Source organism: Ceratocystis lukuohia (genome assembly GCF_044167205.1).
Source record: "Ceratocystis lukuohia strain C4212 chromosome Unknown Supercontig4_pilon, whole genome shotgun sequence".
NCBI lineage: Eukaryota > Fungi > Ascomycota > Sordariomycetes > Microascales > Ceratocystidaceae > Ceratocystis > Ceratocystis lukuohia.
The window spans coordinates 1,275,721-1,298,856 of NW_027263523.1; the positions used below are offsets into that span (position 1 = coordinate 1,275,721).

At 49.9% G+C, this 23,136-nt stretch overlaps 7 protein-coding genes across 7 annotated transcripts; 2 read left to right on the forward strand and 5 right to left on the reverse strand.

Annotated features, from left to right (window-relative positions):
* Positions 1–317: 317 nt before the first annotated feature.
* Positions 318–2,558, reverse strand: HOO65_040348 (GDP/GTP exchange factor Sec2p; the record flags this gene model as incomplete). The annotated part of the gene is made up of 1 exon (XM_071000640.1): positions 318–2,558. One exon carries the CDS (start codon positions 2,556–2,558, stop codon positions 318–320), a length of 2,241 nt encoding a protein of 746 aa, XP_070859191.1.
* Positions 2,559–6,162: 3,604 nt separating this feature from the next.
* On the reverse strand, positions 6,163–6,600 carry HOO65_040349 (Sorting nexin-3; the record flags this gene model as incomplete). Its single annotated transcript, XM_071000641.1, has 1 exon — positions 6,163–6,600. One exon carries the CDS (start codon positions 6,598–6,600, stop codon positions 6,163–6,165), a length of 438 nt encoding a protein of 145 aa, XP_070859192.1.
* A 739-nt stretch (positions 6,601–7,339) lies between these two features.
* On the reverse strand, positions 7,340–8,977 carry HOO65_040350 (Pre-mRNA-splicing factor sap114; the record flags this gene model as incomplete). Its single annotated transcript, XM_071002758.1, has 2 exons — positions 7,340–7,611; positions 7,708–8,977. 2 exons carry the CDS (start codon positions 8,975–8,977, stop codon positions 7,340–7,342), a joined length of 1,542 nt encoding a protein of 513 aa, XP_070859193.1.
* A 499-nt stretch (positions 8,978–9,476) lies between these two features.
* Positions 9,477–10,445, forward strand: HOO65_040351 (Actin-related protein 2/3 complex subunit 4; the record flags this gene model as incomplete). Its single annotated transcript, XM_071002963.1, has 5 exons — positions 9,477–9,479; positions 9,705–10,031; positions 10,142–10,267; positions 10,330–10,374; positions 10,437–10,445. The coding sequence occupies 5 exons, from the start codon at positions 9,477–9,479 to the stop codon at positions 10,443–10,445; spliced, it is 510 nt and encodes a 169-aa protein (XP_070859194.1).
* A 256-nt stretch (positions 10,446–10,701) lies between these two features.
* Positions 10,702–11,181, reverse strand: HOO65_040352 (uncharacterized protein; the record flags this gene model as incomplete). Its single annotated transcript, XM_071000642.1, has 1 exon — positions 10,702–11,181. The coding sequence occupies one exon, from the start codon at positions 11,179–11,181 to the stop codon at positions 10,702–10,704; it is 480 nt and encodes a 159-aa protein (XP_070859195.1).
* Positions 11,182–14,386: 3,205 nt separating this feature from the next.
* Positions 14,387–15,361, forward strand: HOO65_040353 (uncharacterized protein; the record flags this gene model as incomplete). The annotated part of the gene is made up of 1 exon (XM_071000643.1): positions 14,387–15,361. One exon carries the CDS (start codon positions 14,387–14,389, stop codon positions 15,359–15,361), a length of 975 nt encoding a protein of 324 aa, XP_070859196.1.
* Positions 15,362–16,389: 1,028 nt separating this feature from the next.
* HOO65_040354 (RNA-directed DNA polymerase from mobile element jockey) lies at positions 16,390–21,649 on the reverse strand (the record flags this gene model as incomplete). Its single annotated transcript, XM_071002468.1, has 4 exons — positions 16,390–20,134; positions 20,305–20,358; positions 20,410–21,285; positions 21,333–21,649. The coding sequence occupies 4 exons, from the start codon at positions 21,647–21,649 to the stop codon at positions 16,390–16,392; spliced, it is 4,992 nt and encodes a 1,663-aa protein (XP_070859197.1).
* Positions 21,650–23,136: the final 1,487 nt, after the last annotated feature.

Below are 23,136 nucleotides of genomic sequence, written 5' to 3' on the forward strand. Positions count from 1 at the left end.
AATAAAAAAGGACTAGGACGCTAACAAGAAACCCGTACGCAAGACGTACGAGAGCGGGTATGTAAAAACAGAGAGGGCTGTGTGTATGTGGATGCGTGCGTGTATGCACGTACGTCTTGTGTGTCGTCTTCATGAAAAGGAGATGCCGCTCGAATCTCAAATCAAAGTTGTATGTAGGTAAAGTAAAGAGAGAAAAGGACTGTTGGCTAGAAGGCCATTGCGGAATAGGGGAAAATCAAACACCGAAAAGTCCATAGCTAGGAATACCATACAAGATATTCTTATAGTTGCTCTGCCTTGGCTGTTATGACCTTCTCCTACACTGCCTCCTTATTGACAGCAGACTGAGCCTGGTGCACACAAACCTGGCCGTCCCCTATTTTATCCCCAGATACAGAAGGGGCAGGGGATGATTCAGTCAGACTAAATGACACATCGCTGTAATCCTGCGCAGCAACAGTGAGATCAGGCAGATCGGTGTCATTTTTCGTCTTAATAGACGCCTCCCTGACTGGGGGCTCGGCATCTGTCTCGCTGGCAGAGGTCTCATCTGTCTCGTCATACTTTGACGAAGATACTGAGGCTCCATCATCGTCGTCGTCAGTATCGTTGTCAGTGGCGGAGGTTATTTTTGTCGCTGAGGGAGACTCAGTGCAGAGCTCTGAATTATGCTCAATGACACTAATAACATCTGCATCCTCATCAGGCTCTATAAGGCCTGTCTTGCTGTGATCCTGGTCGACGCTGATACGTGGACTGCGGCCACCATCGACAAATTGGTGGTGCTGGACAGGAACGACACCACCACCAATGCGAGCCCAAAACATTTGCTCGCGCAGTCTCACGCTCTCTTCCCATGCGGCCTTTTCATCTTCGGGGTCCTCGGAGCGCCAGTGGCCATCCTTGAGAATGCGCAAAAAGCCCATGAACTCACAGGTAGTACGCATGCGGGTCAGGCAGTAGGAGCAAAGAGGATAACGCTGGGCAGAGTCGGTCTCACTGATACGGAATCTGTGAGTGCGCAAAAACTCGGCGGATTTCCGGGACTCGCCGCACAACGAGCAGGAATAGTAATGGGGGTGGATTACCGAGGTCAACGGCTCGTTGGAATGCACGGGTTCAATAACGAGAGAACCTTCCATGATAGCAGTTATAACACTACGTCGTGCAAGCCATGACAGGGAAGGCGACAGGTCTAGGCGGAGAGTGGGTTCAATGTCCTCAACCAAGACGCGCTTGAAGAACTTGAGATCCTTGAGATGCGGCATAGAGGCAGCAGTGGTGCTAGCAGTACTGTGAACAGACGCAGCTGAGGATAGAATGGAAGCAGCACTAGAAGTCACTCCTCCCGTCATACTTCCAAGGTTAAGCGAGGCTCCTGTCATGGATGTGTTGCCAAAAAAGGACCCCCCTGATAATCTATTAGTGTAGTTGTGCGAAATGTTCAGCAGAGTCTTGAAGTCCTCGAAAACGCCGAGATCAGTTCGGAGCACTGGTGTGATCAGGTGTGTAAGGGTAGTAGGGGAAGCCGGAGCTACAGTATGGCTTTGGTCTGTAGGAGAGAGGAAGTTGGAAGGGGCAGTTGTCGAGGGCAGATCCTCGCGTGAAGAATAAACGTGACTCGATCGAGGAGACGAGGTAGTGGTAGCACTGCTAGCCTGGTCTTCGCGTTCTATTTTCATTTGCTCCATGAGATGCTTGAGTTCAGCCAATTGGTCTTGTTGGAAGCGAAGCAAATTCTCAGTTTCGGCAACCTGTGCTTTGAGTTGATCGTTTTTCTTGAGAATGATGTCATGTTCACGCTGGGCCTCTTCCTTAGCTACAATAACCAAGTTGTTAGCCTCCTCAAACAGAGCAGTCGACAACTGTTCAAGCTCGCGTTCCATAGCCTTCTTTTCACTCTCGACATCGAGCCTTAGCTTCTTTTCCTCGCCAATCTTGGCAATAAGATCGCATTTTTCGGCTTCATAGGCCTTTTTCCGAATCCACACATCGCCAGATAGCATTTCTCGTTGTTTCGTGACCACGCCCTCTAGCCTGTGAATCGATTCTTTAGCTCGAGAGAGCTCTTCCCGAGTTTCAGTAAGGGCGTTGTCGAGAACAGTCTGGTGGTTTATAGCGCCTATCAGCTTGTTGCTAAGGGTGGTGACCTCATTTTCTAGCGCCACAGTAGCCTCTGATTGGGAGTCTTTAGGTTCTGAGAACTTCATACGCGGGTCTGGGAGAGTGCTGAGGTCGGCACTGTCTGTGGGAGTTGAAGGGGCTTCTACTGATCCGGAAGGAGAAGGCGGAGATTGTTGCGGATGTGCGCTTTCGTCGTCGGGATCGTAGACGTCAGAAGCTTTTGTCATGTCGAGGCGTGTAGAGGCAGGAGAGGTTTTAGATTGCGACTGTTTGGCGACACCGGATACTGATAGAGATAGAGACTGGGAGAATGAACGCAAGTGGGCAAACGAGCGAGGGGTTCGGGAGGGAGCTTCAGACTGCCCGGAAGCGGCGGGATAGCTAGTCCAGGCGGTCATATTCATAAGACTATTGATGCCGTCAGTCAGGACCATAGTAATAACAGATGCGCAAGCGGTGGCTTGCACAACAGGACAGGAGCGACAAGTAGCTTTTAGGGGAAGATAGAAGAGACAAAAGCAGGGGAAGAAGAAAAAAGTCGAGAGGTCAGCAGCTACTTACGCATCCATTGCCATGGCGTTAATGGTTGGTCGGGACAGACAACAGACAGGGAAGCGTTCTTCCTGGGTTCCAATACAATAATAGGTGCAAGGTGAAAAGCAAAACAGGGATCGTGAGGCAGAAAAAGAAACAAGGGCCTGGATAAAGAGCCCCGAAGGGAGAACGACGAAGGAAGAAGAAAACGGCCGAGCGACTTGTTAGAGGAAGTTATTTGAAGGGAGCGCACAGCACGGACGCCTAAAAGTGAGGGAGCTTTTTTTGGTGGGAGGGGGAAGCTATAGCAAATAAAGAGCGAGTGAAGCCGACCAAAGTTTAAGAGAAGCTAGCAAGAGAGTGAGAGTGAGACGAGATTGTTGAGCAGGGGAGCTCTATTCCACAGAAAAAAAAGATGAATTCTGTACAGAACAGTCCTCTATTGTTGAGTTTCCTTGCGAAGAATGCGCCATGAATGGTCTCGATATAGAAGGGGAAAAGAAGATGGCGCTTCCGGTCGAGCTTCACGTTGAGTCAAGCAGCGATCGATGCACGCTTCAGTTCAGTATAAGAATCTACGGGCGATTAGGCTATCTCGAGAGGCTTTTTGCCTTCGTATTACGGTTCGGAATATTTTCGCACGAGAAGAAGAAAAAGAGGAGAATAAAAAGGGGAATAAAAGGGAAAAGAGAATCGCGACAGTTAAATTGGTCAAAAGGACGAAGAAAATAAAACGATACACGTAGAGATCAAGAGCTTCAGATCGCCGCCAATTTGAAGCTTCTTGGGGGAATGCAAGAAGAGAAAGAAGGAGGGAAAAAAGTTGGAGAGAAAAATAATATCAAGAGAATTTTTTTGGGCGGAATATAAAAAGGCAGGCACGGGAATCCGGTAGGGCAACTATACACACGTAAATACAGGCTCTGGCCATTAAGTGAGGCAACTTCCTCGCTTTCCTGTTGCAGCGAGTGACGAAATCGTCAGAAAGAAAAAACAGAAGTACAAGGAAAGAACTCAATCCTACCAACCCGTCCTCTTTCCTACGTTCTCTTTCCTATCTTTTTCCCTCTTCTTTTCTCTGCTCCTTATTTGCTGCTTGGTATAAGCGGAGCCCTCTCAAAAGGGAGGAGCATGCAAACAAGGAAGGAAAAAGGTCTCAGTTGTTGCAACTGTTTGCAGTAAAAAGACAAGCCAACAAACAGAGCAGGAAGGCCGTTTGTCTCGCAAAATCGAGTAATTATACTACCGTTTAGCTGTCAGAAAACTTATGGCCCTGCACAGCCAACACTCTTGCTCAGCTCACATGTACTGATTGCACATATACTGCAACATGTAGACCATGTCCCTCAGGTTATTACCACAGCGAGATATAATATCAAACGACTCCAACCCAAGGCTTGATCGGCCTTTTTGCCCGGCCCCATAAGCAAGAGCAAAAGCGCAACTCATTCGCATTTCAATCATCGTCGCCGTCTCTCTCTCTCTCTCTCTCTCTCTCTCTCTCTCTCTCTCTCTCTCTCTCTCTCCCCTCCCCCTATCGGCGTTTTCCCGGACTAAATCTACCCCAACTTCTGGGTTATTCCAACCCGACGTCACCAACATCTTAGACATCTACTCGTCTTTCGCCTGCTCCCTGGTCTTTTTTTGGCGGGGTCTCGGGCGCATAACCAGTCGAGAAGGAAAATAATGTAGGATGCAACATGCCTCAGCGCCTACTGGTCCCCATTAGGCTACACCTCTATAAATTCAATCAATTTGATGGGCCTCTTCTCCTCCTTTTCCCCACGTGGTTAATTCGATTTTTGCTCTTCCTGTGCTATCTTCGGGATGGCTTGATTGTCCTTATCGAAGATAACGGGCTACTTCTTTCCATCCCAGTGCTTTTCACAAGAAAGCGAGAAATAAAAGCATTAGGACACTAAAGCCTCATGTGAACGGATATGCCCAAGTCTTCTCTTCTCCGGTCGCTTGTGTGACAAATACCCACCTCTTGGCTTAGGCTGCGCATGCTCATGACTTTGCGCTGCCAAAAACAAATTAGCAAAGCTCCTAGCACGTAACAACGCTTCTTTTTCCTACTTTCTTTTTTTGCGTTTTGGTCTGGGCTTTTGTCTTATCCGCTTGCTGCTACCCGCCTGAGCCATCTATGGTCACGACCAACAACTAATTTCTGCGCAAGTCCCCGATGCTCCACCTGAAGTTTTCCCATAAAATACCCACCTATCTACTTTTCCTAAATGCCTATATGCCGGCCCCCATATGTAGCCGCGAAGTCATGGTAATAAGGTCATGTCGTAGGCAAGAACTGGGACGAAACGCTCTTTGGACACTGAAAAATTCGGCCTCAGTCTTAGCCTTGGCTTTGCCTGCACCGCCCGCTTGGTCCCATAGTTAGGCGGCCGTTACACTCCCCTTTTACTTCGCCATTCTTGCATGTCTAGAGCTCTACGTCTTATTCATCCATCACTGCTGTCTCTGTCTCAGCCACTTTGCAAACATGAGCTCCAGAGCAAGAACAATACAATATGTCTGTTTAGTTTCATTTACCTTCTCCCACACCTCAAGCCATTCCATTTATTTTTCATGGGTAACCCCTGCTACACCTAAAGACGCCAATCCTAAACGTCCTTCGCTCACAACTTCAAGCTAACGCAAGATTCTACTCAGCTGAGGGTGCTGTTTTTTTTTTCTTTTTTTTTTTTCATCTAGCTTTGTATTTTGCAGGGGTCTTCCTAATCCTGATCTCTCTGCAGAGCAAATCCATTGACACACTAACAAAAAAGCGTCATCAATCAGATGCTTTCAGCGGAGGCCGGATTTTCTGGGCTCATCACGTGAACTTCTCAAGGAGTTTTCATCTTGGACATCCTTAGTCATGCAAAAGTAACGGATACGCCCTACAAGGCAGCAGTAAGTTTTAATCCCGAGACAAGCCAAGCTATGAAGATTAAGGGTTAAAGACAGAAACCAGATAACCAGGGAGGGCGTAGTCAGCGTTGACACACCCGAACGGACTTGTAGCTAAAAAAGAATCACAACAAGATTATAAGGACAGGAACAAGCAAGAAAACGCGCGACAAGAAATAACCAAGACAATAATAAAAAGACACCGCAACTCCGAAGGGTGCAAACTAATACAAAGGCCTCGTACAAAAGGGGCAGATAGAGAGGGAAAGAGAAAAGGAAGCTCCACGCTTGAAAGATGGGAATCCTGGCCCAGGCTTCCAAGCAACTGAGGACCGGAAGCTTCGTCATTCATCGGGGCTTTGCCGTCTTAGGGGCATCGGGTTAGCATAAAGTTTAGCGTCTATGCAGCCAAAAAAGATAGGAGGCAAGTTCGAACATCTTGTTCCTAGCCCCGTTTTAGTTAGCCTCCACCTTGGCTTCTAGCTTATGCTCAGCTTGTCGGCCTAATCACCAGGCAGTGCGGTCCCAGTTAGGGTCTGCCAACAAGAAAACAAGTTAGTACAAACACAGCCTGCGATCAAGAGGAAAATAAGACAACTACGAGTCCCGGCTAAAGAAGATAGTAGATAACCCACCCTGTACGAACGCCGCCAAAACTTTGCTCCCCGTCTGTAGCAGTGGGTGGCCAACGACAATCTTCAAGAACTTCTCCAAGCCCGCGCGTCGGCCTTCGATTACATCGTCACTGAAGCGATTCGTAAACACCTTGCCGGGAAGTGGGGGGATGGTAACACGTGCGCTTTCGCGCTCGAGAATATCGCGGAAGTACTCAAAGTCGGAATAGCGGCGGCGCACAACCGATGCGCGTAGCTTGAATGCGGGGATGTTGGTGCGGCACTCTATCTCGTAGTCGGTGTACATGTGACGGCCGACGCCATGCGTTCGCGGGTTGCGCACTTCAATTTCGAGGAAGTTTTCCGGTGGGCCGTATATTTCGTCAAATGTCTGCAATCGCGTATCCGGCATAGACTGCATTTTTGCGGCCTTTTCTTTCTGAGGGAGCGGGAAATCGGGGTAGAGCAAAGACCGGAGAGCAGGTAAGGGGACGAGAAGCTCGGGGTTGGTTTTCGGTGCGAGGTTAAAGTCGGATTATTATGAACTATATGCGATGCGAGTAGCAAAATGATAATGAGAGAAATCCAAAGGCGTTAATAAGATGTGATGCTTAAAAAATATCTCAGCGTTAGTGTATGTGGTAGTAAATATTTGTTGTTTACTTTGGCGGGGAGGGGGGGAAGGACGAAGAAGTCCAAGGAGGGGAAGAAGGCTGAAAGCCGATTGGCCCAGGGTTTGCCAATAGGAAGCGAAAAAAAGTGGTGATAAGGCAACAGGCCTCAGCCTTGTCACGTGCTAGCACAAGTTCGATGGCTAAAAAAAAAAAAGGGTCATTTCTTACTGACGTAGCAAGTTTGGTAGTTTCCCACTTTGTTTACCTGTCTTGTTTTACCAAAGAGTTTGGACTCTGACATCATCGTCACATGAGGTGCACTGCATGTTGCATAGTGGGTCGCCATAGGAGCCCTGTGTTTACCGTAGTGATGGGGGCTTTCACATATAAAATTAAGATAATGAGCAATGCGTAAAATCAAATGACTTGAGTAGGCATCAGCTCCGAGAAAAAAATGTCGGCAGGCCCCAAGCCAACCCCCTCAGTAGCGCTATTTGAATAGACACTTGACTCTTTGGATTTAAATTTGCACTTTACTCTCATCCTCTACCGACCGTTCCCGTATCTGGGCATCATGTTTGGCGGCATCTGCGGCCCTGACTTTGTTTCTGATCTCCCATCCATGCCAATAATGCCCGTCTTTTTGCGACGTGCAAGTTCCTCCTCTGACAGGCCCTGGACGTCCTCGAAGACGTCAGAGCGTTGGCTAGCTAGGCGCTTAAGGTTATTGGCGACATCGGCGGTGGAAATGTTTGTCGTTGCATAACGAGCTTCGGCTTTGGTCTTTTGTTCTTTCCACTGAGGATCGAGGAGTTCAACTATAGAGATATAGAAAAATGTTATTAGAGATGGGCTCGGACCAATAACGTCTAGCATTGCTTGTAAAATAAATGGGGATAAACAAGATAACTTACTTTTCATGTGCTCCTGAAGCTCATCCATAGGGATCTTTTGTTGGCAGTTGGGACAAATGGCCATTGCCTTCTTCTGGCCCCTTTGTGCTTTCGGCACATAGTTCTCCTTGATCTTGACTGCAGCACCCGGCCCAGACGTAGCCTGTTCTTTTGTTTGTCGCACGCGTTCCTGGGCCTCCGCACGCTCGCGGATGCGCTGCTCTTCGTACGGATCTAGATATACGCCAGGAGGTGGTGCCACTGACCCTGCAGCCACGGTAGGGTTGGCTGGAGCTGCTGGTAGTGGGGGAGTTGATGCGGCCGGGTGTACAGGTAATGAAAAGTCGCCTGTAGTTAATTGGGCTGGCGGGTAATACACGGGGCGCTCGTCGTCGGTGGGCATAGCCTCTTCAATGCGACGGTCGGCACCGATAGAGACTTGCTTGCGAGTCTCTAGAGAGGCGTACTGCAGGTCGGCTAGATTTGCAGGAGGTGGCAGGTCAGCGGTGTCGTCAGAGTCATCAAAGGTAATGGTTTCTACGACGACAAAGTCGCCCCAATCGATGCGCTCAAACTCTTCCTTTTCCTCCTCCTCCTTTTCTGCCTTCTTCTTTTTTTCTGCCTCTTCATAGCGTGCATACTCTGCACGCTGTTTTGCGCGTGCTAGAACGTTGAACTTGTCGACAATGTTTTTTGTGAGGGCCTTAATACGCTCTTCCTGCAGCGTTGTCCCTTGACCATCGAGTCCGCTCATTTCCAGAATCAACTTGTACTGGTCGACCATATTTTGGAAAAACGTGTGGAATGTGTGGTTCGGCATGAGGAATTGGAACTGTGGGTTGGCTGTTTCGCGCTGCGCAAGTTGCGTCATCCATGTACGGCCATTTCGCGCCACAAACAGCGCTGTCAAGCGGATAACCTCCAAGTCCTTCTGACTTAGTCGCGGCATGCGTGCCGAGAACTCATATGGCGAGGGTTTTGGCGGGCCTTGCGGCACTTTTTTAGCGGGCGCCGCGACTTCGCCTACGCGACCAGCTGACACATCAGTGCCACGGCCGGCTTTTATTTCGGACAATCGCCATTGGTAGAAAGGGTGGTAGGCGTCGGTAGGTGTTAGAAAGCTGAACTTGGGGTTGTCACCCTCCTTGGTGCGGATTCTATCTTCGAAGACGGCACCACTACGCGCTACGTAGCCAGCCGTTTTTTCAAGAATCACGCGAATTTCAGGTGGCGGACGAACAACACCAGTAGGAGGCTTGAGTTCCTCGAGGGGGGCGTCGGTAGTGGCCATAATGGGCGGGCCGGTAATAGTTGAGAGGGAAACCCGATATCTGAGAGCAATTATATGATCTAGAGCTAGAATTAGGTATTGTCTTTCTGCGCGTGCGTGGGTTCTTCTATAAGCTTTCGGCGTTGATTAGTTTGTTGAATGGAAAATAATCAGATTCTGTGTAGAGCTAAAGGAAACCTAGTTCAGCCTTGCCATAACATCGCAGCATTTTTTTTTTAGAAAGGCTGAACCTTGCCATCACTAAAATGATGCACAAATATGGGGCTCTGAAATACCACGTGCAACAACCCTAACCCCGCTACCAGGGTTAGTCGCCTAGAAAGGCCACCAATGGAGCCTGGCCCGGGCTGAGCTTCAACAGTGTCGTCATGGAAGCTTGAAGCTTGTCTTTGCAGCTCTTTCTAGTTTGTTTTATTCTGCTGAATTGACTTGTTTTTTTGTCCCTGCTGCTGTGTGTGCCCATTAGAGACCGCATTTCCTTTGATTCAGCTTTGAAATCATGGTGAGTTACTCTACACTAAGCTTATAATTGGTGCCTGGAGAGCTCATAATAAGAGCTTTGGCTTCGGCTGTGCTTTTAGATAAGTTCACAGCACTCTGGATATACCGCCGGCGGCATCGCATCTGGGATGTTGTCCGCTGGGATTTTCCAATGCTATATCAATTCGCTCTTTCGGTTTCTATTTATTACTGCAGTCTATTAACCTTTGCGTCTTTCTTTGTCTAGTCCCAGTCCCTCCGTCCGTATCTCCAGTGCGTCCGCAGTTCGCTGACGGCTGCGTTGACACTATCGAACTTTGCGTCGCAGGTATCGGAACGCCACAATGTGCCAGAAGTTGAAGCCCGCACATCGCCTGAAATGCTTCTGACGCCGCTGACAATTGCCCGCAACGAAAACGAGCGTGTGTTGATTGAGCCCAGTATCAACTCGGTGCGCATCAGTATCAAGATCAAACAGGCCGATGAGATTGAGCAGATTTTGGTGCATAAGTTTACGCGTTTCCTGACGCAGCGTGCCGAGTCGTTCTTCATTCTGCGCCGCAAACCGATCAAGGTAAGGATTTGAAGGAAGGATAGGACAGGGCAGAGCCGACAACGACCCGCTCCCCGTGACTATAGTCACCCATACACACGACGGAGGCTAACATGCTTTTTTGCAAACAGGGCTACGATATCTCCTTCCTCATCACCAACTTCCATACCGAGGAAATGCTAAAGCACAAGTTGGTCGACTTCATTATCCAGTTCATGGAGGAGGTTGATAAGGAGATATCAGAAATGAAGCTATTCGTAGGTGTTTTAATTCCAGCGTCTATCGGATAGATGATGTGTGCTAACAGATCTTCCTATAGCTTAATGCCCGGGCGCGTTTCGTTGCCGAGTCTTTCCTAACACCTGTAAGTCTCCCTTTACTTGGAAGTATACAAACACCTGAAGCACATGCTGACCTTTGCCGTAGCTTGATTAAACATCACGCACTATTTTCTTTTTTACAGTCTCGTTGCGCTTTTCCCCGTTCAATATTACTTGCCATTTTTCAACGTCTCCGACTCAAGCTGGCCTTTGTCTTACTTAAACTCTGCATCCTGTTCTTCGTGCTCCATCCCACTTGTGCTTCCAACTTGTCAAACTCAAACGTGTTTCAGTCTCACTCTTTGTAGGGCTGTTAGGCTAGACGCTGTGCCTGCTACCACCATTCATTTCTAGTCTAGAATCCTTCGGTTCTATCTACCAAAGCTATGTGCTCTGAGTCTCGGGCCGTCTTTTGCCCGCTGAAAGATCCGCTCGCCGTTCTCATTTGTGCGCGAAACAACACCGAGGATATCCTCAAAGTAATCGTCTCCACCATCATCTGAAATTAGTTCAAGCTTTTCCTTCCCTTTTTCTAGGGCCATGGCTGGTGCCGGCCAGATGTCTACTGGGTAGTCGATAATGTATCCACAGCCGGCACTCGCACACCGGTAGTAGAACCGTTCGCCATCCTGCACTAGCCGCGTCGTAAACAGGCAGTAGCACCGCGGGTTCTCCGGGAGCACCCCATCCATGTCATTATGACAGGCGAACCAGAATGAGTGGTTATTGTCGCAGTACCAGAACGGCCGGAAGTCGTTGCTGCTAGATTCGGTCTTGGTGCCGGGTTCGTTGAGGTCTGCGGCGGCTGCCTTCCCGTCTCTAGTCGCAACGGGAGTGTCTGTTGCGGGCATCTTGCTCGCCGATACTATGCCCTGCAGCCTGCATTCGTCTCCGCAAATACGGCAAAGTGGCCCGCAACGCAAAGGAAACGCCGGGCTACGCACGGTGCAGGCCACACGCAGTAGATCAATCGAATGGGACTTGGACTCATCACAGGCCCTCACAAAATATCGATGGATGGTACGAACGGGCGGTATTAGACATGTTGTTCGTGGCAGGAGCGTGAGCCGCGGGCAACTCTCTGGCCAAACATAGGGCGTGTTGGTCAAGGAGATGGAGTTAAATTTCATGATGCCGACGGACAGGGAAGCACATCTGCGGCTTTTCTTTTGGCTGTCGTTTCTTGCTGGCTAGTTGCGAGGAAGGCGAGGAGTCAGGAAAGAAAATGAAGAAAATAGCCAGCACCGACCCGACCATAATCCATTAGCCTCTGCCAGCAAACACTTTGCCATAGGCTGCAATTATCATGAGAACAGCTTGGTTGGCTGGCTCCATGTACTAGAAATAGATCAAGCAAGCGGTCGTGTAGGCAACTACCCTCTTGGTTTCAAAGAATCGTCTTTACTTTCAGGTAATTGCTCTTTCATCTTATAAGTTGCCTGCACACCTTCCATATCTAGAGGGCTCCGATGATAACTGCATGTTCGTCTGGATCTCTCTTTTTGGCCTTGGCACATACTAGATTATGGGGAAGACGCAAGCTTTCCGATGGAAAGAACATGTTTGCAGCAAAGCCAGCGAGTGATAGCCGAGATGGTATGGAACGACGCAACAAGCAGCCACAGAATGACCAGAAGCAGTTGGAAAGAGAGAGGAGAGCCCGACAAAAGAGGGAACGGAGAAATAGAACACTCAGCGAGCCCTGCTTCTAAAGGCGTGCAGACAGTCCCGTCGTTTTGACACAGGCAAAATACAGCAGCTGAGGCGGCCAAAGTACATACGTGCATAAAACAAGGGAGATAACAGCTCTAGCTGAAGCCCAGCGAGGCTACACGGCGTGGCAGCCATTTCCCCAATGAAGACAAGATTTGGTCTATAAACCTCAGTTACGACCCAGCTGCACAGGGGTCGGATTTTCAAAGAGAAGAGAAGCAAATATAACACCACAAGCGAACGCGTGCACTCTATGCAGTGCTGTATGTACATGCATAACTCACAAGTAGCAGCAACATATGCAACCACAAAGTACGCAATCACATAGAAATGTACAAATCGGGTGTCACAAGATGGTGCACGCAAAGGCATGTACACTCACGGACTTATCTCTTTTTACTCCTGGTCGCATTTTTGCTGCACACTGGACTTCAGCTTTAAAGCTGAAGCACTGGAGGGTCGGCTGGGGACGGGGCATTATCATCCGCGCCCATCCCCTTTTACAGCGCTATTTTTCCTTCCTCTCATCCCTTCATCATCTTCTTCTTTCTCTCTCTTTGATCTTTTGATGTTGAATTATTCTTCGTCCCAAAATCACGTCTCAGCGCGCCGAGACACATCAAGTAAAACGCCCTAGCTAATCAGAAGATTTTACATTAATGGAGAAGAGAAAGGAGGAAGAGAAGCGAGAAAAAAAAACAAGGATAGAGCACGATCCCCGTTATCTAACTCCATATAGTATGATGTGTTTATGCCTAGTAGAGATAAAAAAGAAACTTCGTATTACACCTGTTATGACCCTGTATGCATCGACCGGTCGCGGCCGGGCAGCGGGCGGGTAACTGCTGCAGCTGAGAAAGATCAGCTCTTTCACCGTCGACACGCCTGTTCAAAGTCAGATGGGCGATCCAAGAAGGAAAGCCCCTCTAACACATTGCGGGAAAAACAGAGATGTCGTAAAACGGAAGCGGGGGTCTAGGGGAGGAGGCGGAGAAAATGGCTATACGTCAACCAAACACAACACATCATAGCTAGCCAGTCACTTATTTCTACCAACTTCAGCTGGCGATGGGCTATTTGACTCACATTGCCTCGCTTGCTCTATCGTAATTTGTCATTCGCTGCAGCAGCGATAATGTACGGCCTGCAACGCCCCCCTTCTGCGCCCCTTGAGTACTTGTCTCGAGATGAGAACTGGATAGCTACTTTCTAACTTTGTGCTGCTATGGGCTGTTATTCTACAGAGCGCCCTTATGGGGCTATCGGGCCGTGCCGGGCAGTTAGAAGTCGAGGTTAAGCTGTGGTACTTGCTGGTACTGGGGTCAAACGCCCTGGGGGAAACAAGGGATTGTCTGATGCACGATTTTGTCTTCTCGTAAGTAGCGGTCGAGAACAGAAAGCAGAGCATGCATTCCCACGAGCATTCAGTCCATATGTTTGCCTAGAAAGGCACATGTACAGAACAAGAACAACACCCTCGAGAACCTCGCTATGGCAGACGGTATAAGTCACAGCAACACAGATCCCCTCTGATCACCCGCATGATCGTCGTAGTTCCTTAGATCCTGGTAAAGACAGAAGCCCGGCCTCTTGGCTCCTGGCGGCCTTGACACCTCGTCACAATCTTCCATTCGCTTTTTCTTCTTTTCTCCCTCCCTTATTTATTTCCTTATTCCCTACTTCTTTTTTTTTTTTCCTTGCCCGCACTTCAGCTCTGCAAAAAATTGGCGTCCTAGGTCCAAGCCACGCTGAAGGTCTGCCACATATCTTTGTATACTTCTTACCGGGCTTCTATTTCAGTTAAGAGCCCCGTGGCGGTACAGCTGTCCAAAAGGGCAAAAAGCCAAGGCTCCGCTAGACGGCATCATCTCGTTTCTCTCGCCGGGTTGCATAGAATGTAGGGGCAGTGGAAGAAGCAATGTGCTGAGATGTGAGCTGCGAGCTGCGAGCTGCGAGCTGCACAAACATCAAGATAACACCCCTAAGTGATGGGCTATAAGCTATCATTGGCTGGTACCTTGGGAGAGAGAACTACAGAGCAAAATTCAGAAGAGGGGGGATCAGAAGAGGGGGAGGCAGGTGACTTGAAGAGAGCAGCCATTTCTTGTCGTCCATTAACCTTGTATATGGCTTCTGACCTGGGATATAAAGAATAAAGGCCGCCCCGTCCTTGGTTCTTGGCTAGGAAACAATATCCACATCTCTTGTTCTCTCACACGTTACCATCACCGTTAGAAGTCTTTTCTTTATACTGCACTGTACCCACTAAAACCTACTAGCCTGCCGAGTCTACTGTCTGCTATTACTACCATGTCCTTCCATACATTTCCTGCCGCCTCCACAATGTCCCCCTCACCCAAGGCCCCCCGTACCGAGCGTCGAACCAAGAAAGATCCTGGTCATATCAAATACGCACGCTTAACCATCCCAACTCTGACCACTGAGGACCGAGAGATCATCTACAACCTAGTCAACAGCGGCTGTGTTAAGGGAGCAACCAAACGCACGGTAACAATGGAGTTTGAGACCACCGACAGCATTGCCGCCGCTATGCAGTCACACGGCGGGCTACGCAACAGTAGTACACAGAGACCCGGCCGGCCGCATGCAATCAACGAAGAGATGGCAACACGGCTGCGTATTGCACTTATCCTGACTCCAACAGCCACGGCTGAACAGCTGATTGCCAAGACCGGTTGCACATGCTCTGTGCGGACAGTGCAACGAAATATGCCCGACCTACGGGCAGAGGCCGACAGACTAGCAGAATATGTCATCGAGGAATTCCAACAAGACATGTTTGATTTACGTGGCTCGGCAAGAGATATCCAGATTCCCGAGTCGCGGCAACTAGCACCTGCACCGCTACTACAGCCCGCATTCGTATACGGCGGAGCCAGCACAGAATATAAAGGAGACAAATATCAGAAGGAGAGGAGCACTCAACGCTACAAGCGCAGCGGGCCTGAGGAGTCTGACAGTCAAGCATTCCAGTCTCACCATAAAGACTACGATTTCCAAACCCCCAATAACTCTAATACCACTCACCGAACATCTTACCAGACTCCGCCATACCACTACGAGTCGGAAAAACACACGCCACAGTTTCCGAGCCAACATCGTCGTCAACAGACGCCCCAGCACTATGAGACCCCACAGTACGATTACTCGACCCGGTGCCAAAACCAACCCCAACATACTTTGCAATACCGATACCAACCGCAGCCGTTCTATCCACAATATGCCGGCCAAAGCCAAGAATATGGGACTAGCAACACATGGATGTCACCGGAAGAGTATTCATCAAGCCAGGAATAAGGGCCAGTACAATATCATCTACAATGACTAGCACAGCAGTGAGGGAGGGGGACTTTAATGATAATTTGAAAGTATACTATACATCTCTGTTTTATTTTATGACTACCAGAAAACTTAGTATCAGTGGTAGTACAGTAGTGAACAGAGAGGTTGCACAATGACTTCACGATCTTGATCAACAAAGGAAGGGCTTGGGCCGTGTACATATTACCCTAACCCTATTAGAGTCCTCCAGCTGGTTGCGTAACACAAAGGCCTGGAACCTTTAAATTGCATGCAAATTAAGACGGTAGGCACTCATGTAAAAAGGACTCTTTGGCAACTTTGTGTTATTAAGCCTAACCCTAACTGTAACTGTGGCTTATCTCTGACCCTAGTTCACTAACAGCAGGATGTTGGGTTACAATTCCTTTTTGTGCTATTTGACGTCTGCCTACTGGTTTTCTACAGCAATACGACGGAACAGCATAGTTACAAAAAGATTATTTTGAAGCATTCTAGCTTTTCTTGTTCAAGAGAAATATTCTATTTTGCTACCTAAACTGCAAAAAATATTGACGCAAGGGCAAAAACGCATGCCACTGAAGTGGCGTGAGATGATGTCTCCGATACGGGGAATCGAACCCCGACCCCCACGGTGAAAACGAGGTATCCTAACCGTTAGACCATATCGGACTTTCGACGATGATGATGATGATGATGAATTTCAATTTATACTCTAGGGACTATCTGCGGCCCCACTTTGGGAGTCCGGAGCTCTTTCGAGGACCGTGTTTTCTGGCGCCTGTTTTTCTGTACCCCTTCCGCCCATGTCTGTGTGGTCCCGGGTCACGGCTCTGCCGTACCCGTAGGGGCCTCCACGGGACATTCCCCTGCTGCTAGGCGTGTCCGCCTCGCGTCAAAAACAAAACATAACGAAAGAAAAGGAAAGAAAAGAAAATTCAAAGAAACGAAAGATTCGTGGAGTCGAGATGTCGAGTCGTTGTCACTAATGCGAGTGTGACCCAACCTGCCTTTGGGGCCCCCGTCTATTGCCCTGTGTTTGCCATTAGTACTTTCCCCAGTGTGGTTCTGCCCTTTGTTGTCCTCAGGAGTTTGGTAACAAAGTTTTCCGACCACGGTTTTTTGGTCTTCTTGCATGTCCACTTGTGCGTCTCCTTCTTGTCCATGCCGCAGGCTGAACATTGTAGGGGGGCTGAGTGGTGTTTGAACCGTTGGTGGTACTCCTTAAAGTCGCCGTGTCCTGAGATTGCCGCCAGTATGGTCCCTAGAATTTTTCGAGGTTCTTTTGGGGTTCTGAACCTGTCTTTCCTAGGGAATTCTAGATGTTTTCGAAAAGGATGGTCTTCTATTCCTGCTCTGCTGTAGAACCACTTTCGAAGGTTTTCTTCCCCCGTCTCCCTTAGCCACCTCTTGGCTCTCGCCAGTGACATGCGGTAGTCTGTGGTTCGTGTCGCTGCCTCCTTCGCTTTTCTGTCCGCCAGCTCGTTGCCGGGGATATCCGAGTGTCCCGGTACCCAGATGCAGTGGAACCTGAGCCTAGGGAACGTTGCCTTCCAGTCTCGGATGAGCCACTTGGCCTCGTCTATCGTGTGTTGTGATGTTTTAATAGACTTGGCCTTCTTGTTCATCCGTCGGACGGCTGCCTGGTTGTCTGAGCATATCCATACCGTGTTCGTGCTTCTCAGCACTCGGTTTGGTATGTTGTATAGCCCCTTTCCAATTGCCTTTATCTCTGCGTCTGCTACCTCCGCCCATCTTCCGCAGGAGTATAGCCCCGAACAAACCACTTGCCTTCCGCTTTCAAGGGCCCAGCCTGCCCCCGTCCATCCGCTTGAGAGCTTGGAGCCGTCTGTGTATAGCCAGACGTCTTGGGGAGGCCTCGTTTCCTTGAAGGCAATGTGTTCTTGGGCCGCTTTGTCCTTGTCACCGCGGGTCACCATTGCCGCTGAGGGCGGTGGATCTGTTGGGTGAAATCTGTCTCCTATTTTGCCGTACTTTGGGGGGGGCTTCGGTAGCAGCCTTAGTAGTTTGGAGAACGATTTGTGCTTCTCTAGTCCGAATAGTGGGTGCGTTCTTTCCAGCGTGTGCCATCTGATGAGCTCCCGTGCGACCGCTGTGTGCAGAATCTGTTCTGGCGGCGGGACGCCTGCTTCCATGTGCAGGAGCGAGGACGGCGTTGTCTTGTATACCGGCAAGGCCGCGAGCAGAGCCCTTCTCAGGGGTTTTTCCATTCCTTCTGCTTTCCCAATGTTTCCGTGTTCTTCGGGTGTCCACCACGTTGCTGCCGCGTAGGTCATAGATGGTATCAGACACGTCTTCACCACCAGCACCATCTCGTTCGTTGGGGCACCGTGTTTACAGCCTTTGAGGATCCTGAGGTTGTGCGTGAGCCTTTCTATCTTGTTGGCCACGTGTTTTGCCTGCACATAGAAGCTCAGTTTTCTGTCGAAGTGTACCCCTAGCCATTTGAGAGCGCCATTTATGGGAGTTGCCTTTATTTTCGGGATGCCGGGAACTTCCAGGTCTGGGTTTTCGTCAGTCAGTTTCGTCGTCAGATGGAGAAGGCCAGTCTTGTTGTGATCCAGGGTGAGGCCGTTGTCCCCGCACCATTGCGTTGTCTGTCCCATGACTGTGCGCAGGGCTCTCAAATTCTGGTTCAGGGTCTGACCATCGACGATCCAGAGTCCGTCATCCATATACCCTCGCAGGTTTTGTTGCCACGGTTTGTATAGAGGTGCCATGAAGAGCATATACAGGATAGGGGAGATTGGAGACCCTTGCGGTAGGCTGCCCGAGGTTGGGCCGGGGGGTTCCGTGTCTCCGTCTAGAGATATCTGTGCTGTTCTGGCGTCCAGGAAGGACTGTACCCACTTGCAGAGATTGTTTGGCCATCTTTGTTCCATCAGTCGTGTGACCATCCTGTTCGGCAGGATGCCGTCGAAAGCTCCCTTGATGTCGAAGGTGAGGATTGTTGTGAACTTTCCTTTTGCCATGTTGCTGCGCGTCTGGGTTGATACCAGAAGTGTCAGGTCTGCGGCCGCTCTTCTGGGGAGGGCGCAGGCGTAGTTCGCGCCGAATATGCCTTTTTCCAGAGCTTCGATTGACAGCCTCCTCGCGATTATCCTTTCCAACGCCTTTGCCATGGTGGGGAGGAGTGATATCAGCCTGTAGGACGAGGGGTCTGTCTTGTCTCTCTTGCCACCTTTCGGGATTGCCACCATCTTCGCTTCTTTGAAGCAGGTCGGGTGGTAGCCAAGTGTTAGACAGAGGTTGAAGAGGTCGGTGATCAGGGCGCCCATTTCTTTCCAGCACCATGTCAGAATCTTGTTCTGGATGCCGTCTTTGCCTGGTGCTGTGTTCCTGGGTTTGAAAATCGCTTCCTTTGCCTCCTCCTGCGTGATCTCGCTCCACCTAGTCGGTCTTGCTTCGATCCTCGGCCGTTGTACGTCTTGCAGCCTATTGCCCAGGAGGTGCCGGTGTCTCAGTACTTGAATTTTTTCGGCTGGGGAGGTCCTCATCTGTCCACCAGAGTCTCTCAGCGCTGGCGATGTTGTCTTCTGTGGGTTTGCCACCCACTTAGCGGCTTTGTAGATCTTCTGTGGGGTGTCTAGTTTGCCGATGAGGTCTCTGTAGAAATTCCTCCCGGCTGTTTGGATGGCCGTTTTGAACTGCTTCCTAGCGTGGTCGTAGGCTTGTGCGGCAGAGGCTATCTCCGGACCTAGATCTGTCATTCCCTGTCTCTCCAGAAACTGGAGTGATTCGAGACTGGCCCTTTTCCGGCAGACTGCTAACTTCCCGTCACTGCATTCCTGGTTCCACCACTTGTATCCTGAGTGGGACACTTTTCTTGTCGGAGTGGCTGCCTCGAAGGCGGCGTGGATTGCCTTTGTAATTTCCTCAGCTGTTTCGTCCAGGTCTTTTGGCGTTAGATCGGGGCCTCTCGCTTCCAGGTTTCCCCGTATGGTCTCTGCAGCCTCGCGGCTGAGCTCTTGCAGTTTCTTGTGGTCAGTGTCTGCCAGATTTCTCGCTTCCGTCTTAGGTCTTGTCGTGGCTCTGGACTGTATGTCGATCATCTGTGGTCTGTGGTCGCTGCCGGCTTCAATGTCGCCGCCGCACTGGTATTTTGTCACCTTTCCCCAGCAGTCTGCAGACACTAGGGTTAGGTCTAATACGTTTCCTCTGTCGTGCGTTGGTTGTTGCCTGTCGTTTCTCAGCATGAACCTGTTTGTCTCCATCCAGTCCAGGAAATCTTCGGCCTCTGGTCTTGCGGTGAGAGCTCTTGGGTCCCATATTGGGTGGCGTAGGTTGAAATCTCCCAGTATCACCGTGTTCTTCAGCCTGCGCGGCAGGTGTTTTAACAGGTTTACTGCTTCATTTGTCCTCACGCTGTTGACCCTAGCGTTGTATACGCTGATGACCTGGAGGGTCGATCCTTCGATTTCTGCCGCAATTGTGCTTATGTCTGGGTGGGCCTCTATGACCGCTGTTGGGTATGTCTTGAACCGTGTACGTCTGTACACGTATGCTAGGGACCTTTTTCGGGTCGGCACGTTGGGGGTTCCGAACATCATTTGCGGGGTTTCCATCAGGGTGTACTGTGGGTGGGTGGTTGTCCTACCCTCTTCGTTGCAGGGGGGCTCTTGTACCAGTACTATATCCGCCCGCTTCCGGGCGGCTGCTTCCAGTGTTGCCTTCAAAACATCGGGGGCCCGACGTACATTTGCAGAGAGTATGCGTATTCCCTCTTTTCCGTAGTTGGCTTGGTTGGGCCTGTTTCGCATTAGTTACTTGGCTTACCTTCGCATCTATCTGCTGGGTGTTTGCCCCCGCAGATAGGACACTTTAGAGTGCAGTCGCACTCCTTGTCCGTGTGGTCTTTACACTTGACTGCTGCCGCGTGAGCCTCAGTCTTGTGCTCGGTTTCCCCGCAGTGTGCGCACCTAGGAGCGAAGCTGCATGTCTCGGTTCGGTGTCTTCTCCAGCACCGGGTGCACCTAGGGGGGGGTAGTGGTTTGTAGTCCATTTTCTTGACTACGCGTTCGCACCCCAAGAGCTCGATCGTCTTCGGGGACTTCTCCGGGTTCAGGACCGCTACACGGATGCCTTGCATCTGTGCCTCGCCCTCATATTCTCTAAAATCCAGGATCTTCAGCTCTCCGCCAAAGGCTTCCTGGATGTCCTTCCGGACGTCTTCCAGAGTGGTCCGTCTGACCTCGCTGCCATTTTCGGATACATCGTGTATGTTGCGGGGAACATTTCTCACGATGTATTTTTCCCAGATTGTCTCTTTTTCGATCGTGGAGGCATCCAGGAAGTTTCTCATGATTTCTAGTGCGCCTTTTTCTATGGCGCCCGGGGCTTGGGTCATGGTCAGAGCGAAACCCGTATTTGTCGTTTTGGCGAGTTTCACAATTTCCTTGCCATCAAAGAGGGATTCGTTTACCTTGTTCTTCAGAACACCGGCGTTCACGTCCCTCCACTTCGATTCCGGGAAGAGCCTGACTAGCAGTCTGTTTCCCTGGGGGGGTTTCCGGCTGCGTTCCGGCTTATCCCTGGGCGTTGGGCGGACATCTACCACCTTTCCGCCCGATTTTGTTGCCGCCTTCTGGGCCCAGGTCTTCTGCGTGGCTTCCTGGGCTGCCTTATCGGGCCGCTTTGCCTTTGCCGCCCCTTTTGTGTTCTCCGGGGCCTTGGTGTTTGGTTCGTCCTTCTTCGTTTTTGCCTGGGGGATTCCTGGTAGCCCGTTTCCGGCCAGGACCATTCGTATTTCAGAGTCTACAAAGACTCTGAGCCGCGCGAACATTTGTTCGGTGCGCTTCCTTTTCTTCTCCTCCGCCGGCCTTTTTGCCAGCGCTTCCGCCGCCATGTCAATGGCTACGGTCACCTGTCTGATGGCGTCCATCTCTTCTTCCATTTCCTGCCTTTTTTTTGCGAAGGCCTCTTCCAGTGCGGACGTGAAGCTGTCCACCTTCGCGTGTCTGCTGTCCGCCAGGCCTTTCTTCTCTGCCTGCTGGACCGCTTTTCCAGGGGGGCCTGCTTTTGACTCTGGCCCGGTTCGGGGGTTTCCATGGTAGTGTTTTTCTCCTTTGTGGTTTGTGCTTCTGCGTTGCGAGGGGCTTTCGAGTTGAGAGGGGGTTTCTTGTTGGGGGGAGATATCGTGTCAGGAGGGGCTTCCGTGTCAGGAGGGGCTTCCGTGTTGGGAGGGGGGGGGGGAGTTTCGGGCTCTTCGGTTGTCAAGTCCAGAATGACTTCTGCCTCATGGCTTTGGTCTATCTGGTCGACCATCTCGACGTCCGTCATGGCGTGGGACGGTTGTGCTTGTCTGTTCCGGTTCGTGTTGTTTGTGTTCTGTGTGGTGTTGTGTCTAGGGTTGCTTAGGGTTAACCCCTTGTCCTGTGCGGACTTTCGACGGGTAATATGCAGTTAATTCTGATATAAATAGTACGTAATTCTTCATCTTGACAATTTTCCAATTTGAGGCGCGTCGTTTTGATCTTAGTGATTCCAGTAGACGTTAAATATATTCAAATCAAATTCTAATTCTAGATAACTTTCATAGAAGATAAAAAATAATGCCATATATCGTTCAAGGATAGTTTGCGTCTTTTGATAACAAGTTGTGCATGCAAGCGAGCGTGCATGTGATGCTACATCCATGGTAGCGGATGTATGAGATTGATGGCGAAGTCATACAGTCATGCAGTAGTGCTATGGTGATACACGGGGTAAAAAAGAAATATAACTAACAAACTGGGATCAAAAGCCCGACTGACAAATGGGGAGAGTCAAGCTACACAGTTACAAACCTCAAACACGAAGGATGAATGCAGGATAAAAGGCAGAAGGGGGCAGACGACAAGAAGGAGAAGAAAAAAAAAATACAAGGCTACGATGATCAAGTGAGAGATAAGGGGAGCAAAAGAGGGTCAAAGAGGAATAGTACGGAAATAAGAGAAAGGCAAGATGAGAATGGAATTGCACGGTTGGGTATTGAGGTATACGGACGCCCTTGAGGCTAGGGATCGGACTGGGCCGGGTGAGCGGATTAGAACCGGTCCGGAGTAAATGTGACTTGGCAAGAATGAGAGGAGGAGATGAGGATTAGGGTGAGAATAAGGGCCAGGTAAACGAGAAGGAAGGGAGGAGAGGGCATTTCAGGACACGCTTTGACTCCACACGAATAAAAAGACCAGAAAGTAGCTAGAAAAATTCCCATATTCTTTTCTGCACTTCTTCTTTCTCTCTATCTCTCTCTCTCTCTCTCTTCTTCTCTTTTGACATGTGCTTTGTCTCTGCTAGCGTCAGCAACAAGCAGCCAATGAGGTTCCCCTCCTCACAGCCAAGTACGTTTAGGTTTAGCCATGCCCAACTAATGTCAACGTGTAAGATCAGGGGGCCGGCCAGGCAAAAGTGTGGGCATATAATATATATGGGGCGATATAAAATAAAGGCCTGACATTATTCAGTTGCTGCTCTATTTCGTTTGTACCTCCCCCCCCCCCCAGGAAAAAGCAAGCAAACGGGAGGGGCTCAGAACAATTGGACCTTGGTGGAAGGAATGGGGAGGCTTCTTTGGCGGCTCTAGGATAGACTAAGGCTTATTGGCTCTAGGGGCTCGGATCAGACTAGGTTCAGAGGTCTTATGAGGGGCTTTGGCCTCTTTATTGTTCTACCCCAAAACAGGCAAGAGGCAGAATAAATAGAAGGGAGGGGGTGGGCGGAAAGTGGGGTTGAAAGAAGGGAAGGGACAACAAAAAAGAGCGGCAAGATAC